Below are 8419 nucleotides of genomic sequence, written 5' to 3'. Positions count from 1 at the left end.
CACACACACACACACACGCACAGTAACACACACTCCTGGCTAGACTACTCTACCCTCCCCCCACTCAGGGATCCTGCGGTCAGTGAGGAACCGCTCTGACAGTCTGGTAAGAGTTCAGCCCGAGTGCAGGCTCCACCTAAAAACAGAGCGCTGCACCAAACGATACCTCTGCGCTGGTGGAAGTTACGGTGTTTTGGCAGAGCAACGTGTCAACCTCAAACCGAACACATCATTATCCTGAGAGGTCTGGTGTGAAGATCTGCTCTCTGACCCTTCACTTCGTTACACACACTTTTTTCCCCCACTTGCGTTAAGATTTTGTGTGTGTTGAGAGAGAGATCGTGACCTCACTTCCTGCCCCACTCCCAGTGATATGTTGTCAGGGGTACCAGCTGTGCTCACTTTAAGAGAACTCCCCTGGGAAGACTCCAGACTGACAAATGCAACAGTCCCCTCCCAATCCTCATCCAATAAATCACCACTGTGGTGGCATCATTGTTAAACAAGCTAGGAGTCGCCTTTCTGCTGCGAGGAAGAAGATGAACAATGACCGAAGACCTCGACTGTGCAGCTGAACCAGTAGCTCTATAACCGACTCCTTATCTGTGTCTTAGTACCATATGGAGGATAAAGGTATCAAAGAGAGTTTGCCTGACCAACGCTGAAATCTCAGACCAATTATCTCAGGCAACAGCAGCCAAAGCAGCAGGGTGTGTGTGTGTGTGTGTGTGTGCGTGTGCGTGTGTGTGTAGAAAGAGGTAAACCCGAGAGGAGAGCAGGACTGTGTGCACATTTTTCAGCCCACTACAGTTTTAATTAACGCGTGTTTTGGTGTATTAATCAGAAGTTAAAAAAAGCCCTCCTGCACCAGAAGAGTGAGGTGTGATAAACTGGAAATGCCTGGTATGTCTGTCCTCCGCTGGGTGTGTGAAGGGGTTTGGTGTTCTTCCAAACAGAGAAGGGGGAAACAGATGCTCCGTGCACACGAGGCAGAGCGCGGAGCTTGCTTGTACACAACGCCAGCACGCACTGCTCGTCACGTTACTGGAGCTCAGAGGGATGTCAGGGAAAACAAATCATTTTGATTATTTATTATATTTATTATATATTTGAGGGTTGATGGCGCTCGTTTAATTACATCATCTCTCACCTTCTTCTTCTGCAATGATTTAATAGCACCGCACTGGAGAGGATACTCAGTAACGGTGTAACTGGTTTGGTTACAAGAGGTCAAATCTTCAACAAATTAAAAGGACTGTAACAGCGAAACGGGGCAACAACAGATTTCTTTCAGCGTCTGCAGCAGGAGCACATGGTTGAGTACAAGAGGAGCCAGAAATCATGTGACAGGAGCACGAGAGCTCTTGTCTCAGAGTCTAAAACATCGGCAAGTTGTTTTAAATCATAAATAAAAAATACAAATCAACAGTAAAGCATTTTATCATAGATATATATTTTAATAACTTTTATTTTGAAGGCAATACAAGCCGCCGTTAAAGACTCCCGTCTATAAAAACTACACCAATGCATGTCATTTTAATGTCAAGCCCCGACAGAGCTGCTGTTTGTGTTTCTGGATGTAATAACTTGTTTAACCACAGCAAAAGAAAAACACCAAGATTCAAGCTATTTGTTTACCATTCAGATAAATAACAAACATCTGATTCTCGGCGTGGTGAAAAATAATAATAACGTCTAAAGATGTTGTGGGAACAAAAGCGGGAAACACGCTAAAGGTCAGAGAGATTAAAGATGAATCACCAACCAGGAAAAAGGGGAAAAACGTGTCACAACATGACACATGTGGCAGCACACAAACAAATCAAAGCACCGTTCAAAACACACACACACACTAAAACTCTGCCATTAAGAAAAGAAACTGGCTTTCAATAGGTGTGTTAATCTGGATTAAAAGTAAGATTAGACGTTGTGGGACCGTCCCATTAACTCAGCAGGGGACTCAGCTACTCTGTTCAGACGGCACAAGTGGCACAATCAGATTGTTTGTTTGCATATGGGACCTTTTCTTACCAGTGAACAGCAGAAATCACATGAAATCTGATCTTGTTCAGTCTCATTTGGGCCACTCACATCTGCGCTACCCTAAAACCAGACCCAGGTAACGTGACCTCAGACTTCAAGCACCTTTTACATCGCCCGCTCGCCTGAAGTGTGTGGCGAGAGTTACGTGTGAAGGTGCGGACGGACGGCGTTAAAAGAAGCCCTTCTGTCGTGACCCAAAGTACAAACGTGGCTCACTTTCTCCTCATCTGCTCACGACTTCGCTGGCTCCCGCTGCACGTCACAAATACTCCAGTCTACATACTTTATACACTGACCCCCTCCCTAACTAGTGACCTGATGTGTCCCCCCCTCCACTGTTAGCACTCACACCAGCATCTCGTGATTAAAATTAAGCTTGGATAGCTGGTGACAATATGATTTGATTGGTTTACTTCCTGGCAGCGCTCGTCCAGCTTCAGCGAATGTTTGCCTGCTGCAGATGCAACGCCATGCCTATTATGGGCAGCAGTAATGTGAGTGAGATCTATATCTGCGGGGAGATTGTCTGTCTGGCTCCACTCATCCATGTTGTCTGCTGGACAGAGCAGGAGAAGTCCTCGGTATCGACCTGAACAAACCCCCCCGGGGACGAGTGAAGGTCAATCTGAGGCAAAGTGAACACCAGAGAGAGAGAGTGAGAAAGAAAAGGGGGAAACAGAGAGCAGACGGAGGCCGGGACGGACTTCAAAGCGCCGCAATCTTGTGAATTATCAGAGGAATTAAACCTTGCTCTTACCCGGAGCTTGTTGTGAATTTAGCCGATTCATGGTGCAGAAAACTTCACAAACTCCTGAACTGACCATAAAATCATAAAATATCAGGGTCTTACTCTGTTACAAGTCTGAGACAAACCTGTGCTGAGCGTTGCATTCACTTCTCCACAGCCCGACGGACTTACAGCAATAGTTACTGTGTGTTTACATTCATACTTCTACTTTAAACACAGTTGTAGTGAGGGGGCCCCGAATGTACGAACGTAGGCCAGCCAGAGATGTAAGCCAACACTGACGACGGTGATGTGTGTGTGTGTGTGTGTGTGTGAGATAAACGTGATGGATAAAACAGATGTGGCTCCACTTTATAGTTTCTGTGACGGGGCAGCTTTGATGTCAGCGACTGAATGAGATGCCAACAGATTATCGTGACTCCCGATAGCTTTCTTTCCCGCTGCTGCTGTAGTGACGGGATACCTGTGACACTGAAGGGAGATCATTCACCCAACACACCCCCGGTAAAGGCAGAGACTTCACCTACTACCGGATTTCATTACCTAAAGTACAATTTAATCATTAATAACGACAACTTCTACCCACAAAACACTTTGCTGTAAATGTATTACTGGTGAAATATTTAGTAGGGCTGAAAATTACTTTCAATATCAATTAATCAGACTAGTATTTTCTCAATTAATATTTGTATTTTTGAAAAAGTTTTCTCGCGTAAGACAAAGACTTGCAGACGATCGACTAATCACTCGTTTATTACCTTTTATTTTAGGTTTTCATCCTTAATTCTATGTATATTAGATGATCACAATGTATACAGTACTCTTTAAGTCACTATGCATATGTTCCTATACTTTCCCTGTTTAAGATCAATAAAGTTTATCTTCAGTAACTAAAGTAAAGTTGAGCAGAAGTAAATCGGTATAAAAATGTATCTACTAAAAATTCAATAACCGATTCATCATTTAAGTCATTTTTAAAAGCCATAAATGACAAAAATGAAGTGGTTCCCCCTTTATTAAATGTAAACATTTACTGTTTTTATGATAATAAACTGAAACATTTGGATTTAGTGCTGCTGTGACATTTTACAGACAAACTGATTACTTGCTTAGTCAAGAAAATAACAATTTGTTGTAGCTCTACCACAAAAGGTCTAAGTATAAAGTTTGAGCTTGTTGGTATTCATAAAACTTTTCAGTAAACACCTGAACAATGTGGTCTCTCCCTTCTCATGAAACTCAAAGTTAGTTTGTTTAATGATCACTTCTTGCTTACATGTACACACTAAACACACACAGCAAGTTTTAAACAACTCCTCCTCTCGTGTTTTATTGTATTAAACGTAGGTTCACTGACTCTTAATGCTGTGGCACTGTTGTTGTCGTGACATGTTGTTGGGTGTTTTCTCAAATGAAGCGACGATGGATAAAAAAAAAATGACAAATCACAGCAGCTGGACTCCCCCTCTGCTGCATTATTGTGGACAATATGAGGGCATGTTTTACACCCACTGCCACTGACAAACTACACATGTATGACTACACCAGGCTGGGGAATGGTTTAGTTTGAAAGGACATAAAAACCAGGCAGTAAAACAACACATTTGAGAGAAGTTTGCCACCAGCTAACTTGCTAACGAGAGCTAACTTTAGGTCACATCAGCATCCGAGCAGGCTAACGGCTGCGTTAGCCGCTAACTAGCCGTTGGTTTGATATAAAAAAAAAAAACAAAAAAAAACAAAGCAAAATAAAAATGTTTTAAAAGCACTTTTTTATTTATTTTTTTAATCTTGTTTACCTTCTGTGGCTGTGTCCTCCGGTAATGTTTTGCTGACAGCTTTGGACACAAGGGATCCCAAAAGGCAGAGTACAATCGCAGCGGTTCCGCTCCCGTCCACAGCCCGCATCATTGCAGATGTATCAACGGTTAAACAACGGAAAGTAACGTCTGGCTCTAACGAACTCACTCAACGGACACAGCAACGGACACTCGCTTTACTCCGCAAACGAGGCGATACTCCATGTTTAGCGGCATCAGCATTCCTGATATATCGCCTGTAAAGCCGTGTTTCTCCTGCCCCGTTGTGCATCCCCAGCCCTACTGCTGCCGCTCGGTCGGTCGGGCTTTTCCTTTTTTTTTTTCTTTTTTTTTTTCTCTCTCATCGACGGGCCAGGGTCAGAGAGGAAGACGGCCCCATTCCTCTGAGCCACATGCCCCAGAACAGCACCAACAGGCGGCTTCTTCCACCAGCAGCACCGCTACCATCCGCGGACCTCCGGCGCCACCTGCCGGACGAATGGTGGAAGGTTTCCTACAGCTTGTTGTTGTCTGTGTCGTTTTACCCACAGGCCATCACTCTGACACAGTGCAGTAACCTCACTATTTACTATTCATTTAAATAATAATAATAAAACATCAATACAATGATTCAATCACATATGCATGCTGTGCATATTGTATATACTGTCATATACCTATATCTCATGTAGTCTACATAAAAACACCTGCACGTATATATTTATTTCAGCATCCTTTGCACTCTGTACTGTCTACAAATGTAGACAAGGTACATTTGAATATATATATATATAGCTTGTTGTCCTGTTTATTTATGCTTTTCTGTGTACATTGAGTGAAATGCCCTTTATGTGTGCACAAACCTGGTCAATAAAAGTGATTCTGGTTGTGATTTCTCACTAAGTTACAAACTTCATTTTTGGTTCAAAATTATGCATTATGGATGTTATCTGATACAATTACTAAATTCCCTTTTAAAAATGTAGTCAGTAACCTAATCCAAGTATCACAAAATTAAAGTAATATAACTTGATCACTTTTCATGACTACTGAATCACCTCAACATTAAATATGTAAATAAAAATAAGAGAAAAAAATAAATGTCAATAAGAAGTATTGATGCACGTGTATTTTTAATAAGACACCAGAACAATGTGACCTTTGAAAATAAAATGGTCCTCTGCTCAGAGTATACTTACTAAGTATATATTACTAAATGTAACTGTAATCTGATTTTGTCTGTTTTTTTTTTCCTGTAACTGTAATAAGTTTACATTTTCAGTCCAGGAATGTATAACAATGACTATTTCACATTCGTCACTGTTAACAGTCTACAGTATAGACTGGGGCTGTTCAAACTTTTTCCCTTGGTGGACCGAAACTGAAACTTCATAGGGGGCCAAAAGCAAATACCTATTGTGTTACTTAGACACAAAATGGTACCAGGATCTCAAGCTTAATTGGCACAAAGTGTCACTCTCCCCACCGCAGTCATTTTGACATTAAATAGTCAAGTAAACACATGTGTTTCCAATGACACTAATGATGGTTAATGACCAGGTTGACCAATTTAGATTTTTCTCCATTATTTGAGATGAAACAGCTCAATGATGAATGATTAGATGGATTTCCATGAAGTTTTGTACAGAAACCGTTCAGAATTCATTGTTCCCAGAGGACGAATCCTCCCTACATTTCCTCTACCACCATTTGGCTTTTTCCAAAATATAATATTGGTTTATATCTTCACAGCTGTTGGATGGATTGCTATGAAACTGAAGCTCCCCTCAAGATAAACTGTAATCACTTCACTGATCATCTGACTTTAGTACCACAACCATCAGGTCAAAATTGTCTAACACATTGTTTTAAGACCAAATACCTACAAAAGTAATGACATTCTCTGACCTCATTCACCCACTCACATGGTGGATGATGAGGGCAGAGGCTGCCATGCAAGGTGCAAACTGATGGCACAGCATGACTTGTGGGTCTTTAAAACCTTTTAATGCAGAATGCAGAAGTAGCAGTGTTTTTACATTAATACACTGCTACTTTTGATTAAATATAAAGGATCTGAGTACTTCCTCTAAACCTGGTACTACATAGAGAGATTGCATGCAAAGAGAAGGGAAGTAGCATTTAGCTCACACTGTCTTGTTCATAAATGATCTTTCCTTGTTCTACTTCAGTGATTTTACTGATGATAACTGGTATTTATTGCTTTCATTTGCTGGTAGAAAAATGTAAGCCAAACTCATCTTTACTTTACATCTTTATTTTTACTCCAGAGACCACAATGGAAATACTTCCTTCATCATTCTTGACATTTTGTAGTTGTTTGTGCTTTGGAAAAAGATGTTGGAAACTCTTGTGATGGAAAATTTATGTCTTTGATGCATGTCTTGGCGAAACAGGTCAGACAGCTGCTTTAACACCCACATTTACACAGAACAAACTCTCTACAAAGTGATTTATTTGAGATTTATTTCAATCTGATCCTTTTGGTACAGTTTAACTATAATTAACTTAAACTTTTCTCCGGTTACTTTTTTACTTTGCCCATGTTTTCCACCTGATCTGGTCATGTGATTGTATTTGCTTCCTCATTGGTAACAGATGAAACTGCTCCATTCAGACTGAGAGTTTGAACCATGAAGATCTACTGCGACATGCAGCGCTCTGCTCTCATAATCCTGATGCTCAACAGCTTCTGTGCTTTCTCACAAAGTAAGATTCTAACATTGATAGTATTTTTATGTAAACATAAAAATATATTGTTGTATTGTTTATGTATTACTATGTTTGTCTGTTTGTCAGTGCCTGAAACAAACCACAAACATTATTAAAAGCTTTAACTTTTTCCAACATGTGACTGATTTTATTTCTCTTGTGTTGTTTTTCAGTTCCCCATGAATTTGTCACTGTTGTGGGCTGCTTTGTGAATGGTACAACTGAGGTCCTGTTTGAGTTTGATAATGAGGAGATTTTATATGTGGATTTCCAAAAACAGGACATTGTATACACTGCGCCCAGACTTATTGATTCTGATCCAGATAGAATTATGGTGGGTTTGAGTACTCTATATTAATTATATTTCCTTGTACAGGGCCGTACCTGACTCAGGATTTTGTCAGTCCATTCAGATTTGGCTGTTAACACAAAGATTTGTTTCAGCGCCACACTAAACTCCTTTAAACTATAGCGCAGATACCTTTTCGCATGTTGACAGTAAAGCAGTTGCTGGAGTCCATTCAGCCAGGCGACTGGATGACATTTATAGACCTGACTGACATATTCTTCTATGTCCCTGTTGGACTGACAAGTCGACCCTTTAGACCTCTGAAACAGGAGGGCTGAAAAGGTGTTGTCTGTCATGACAGCGCTCTGTTTCCCTGACATGGTCTAAGAGGAGAAGAGTGTCAACGCAGACAACAGACATCACGCTGCCCTCGGTTTCATTCACCCTTCTTCATCACATTTAGTTTTGTGGCTTTTGGTCAATTTCAGACTCTGTTAGTAAAGTTTACAGGCGACCACGCTGTTGCTCCTGCATTACTCTGTAGTAAAAATTAAAAGAGCAGAGATTTGACTGACAAAAGGCGAGGGGAATCGAGGTCTTCTTGACTGATGACTTGATTGATTTTTCAGGGGCAGACCTATGCGAGAATACTAAAAGATGGTCTGACAAATAAGGAACTCTGTTTAGTATTAACTGCTGTCACTGCAACGGAAGAGAAAAATCCACCAGAAGAAAAAGGTAAATTAACCTCAACATTTATCAGTGATATGATTGATAAAATGCTGATGAAGGTTTTTAATTGTCTTC

General features: G+C 40.9%; 2 protein-coding genes across 2 annotated transcripts in view; one reads left to right on the top strand and one right to left on the bottom strand.

Moving 5' to 3' along the window:
- Nucleotides 1-5043, bottom strand: part of fam171a1 (family with sequence similarity 171 member A1) — a gene marked incomplete in the record, with an annotated part of 19748 nt that extends 14705 nt beyond the window's left edge. The window contains 1 exon segment of the mRNA XM_035672093.1: nt 4765-5043.
- Nucleotides 5044-7241: 2198 nt separating this feature from the next.
- LOC118336367 (H-2 class II histocompatibility antigen, A-U alpha chain-like) overlaps nt 7242-8419 on the top strand; it is a 9944-nt gene continuing 8766 nt past the window's right edge. The window contains 3 exon segments of the mRNA XM_035673002.1: nt 7242-7320; nt 7497-7657; nt 8242-8350. Coding sequence (XP_035528895.1) covers nt 7245-7320; nt 7497-7657; nt 8242-8350 — 346 coding nt within the window. The 5' untranslated portion in view covers nt 7242-7244.

Source organism: Morone saxatilis, unplaced genomic scaffold (genome assembly GCF_004916995.1).
Source record: "Morone saxatilis isolate NCDOM2014 unplaced genomic scaffold, NCSU_SB_2.0 Contig24, whole genome shotgun sequence".
Taxonomy (NCBI): Eukaryota; Metazoa; Chordata; class Actinopteri; family Moronidae; genus Morone; species Morone saxatilis.
Note: the sequence above shows the minus strand (reverse complement) of the source record. Positions and strands in the feature narration are given on the sequence as shown.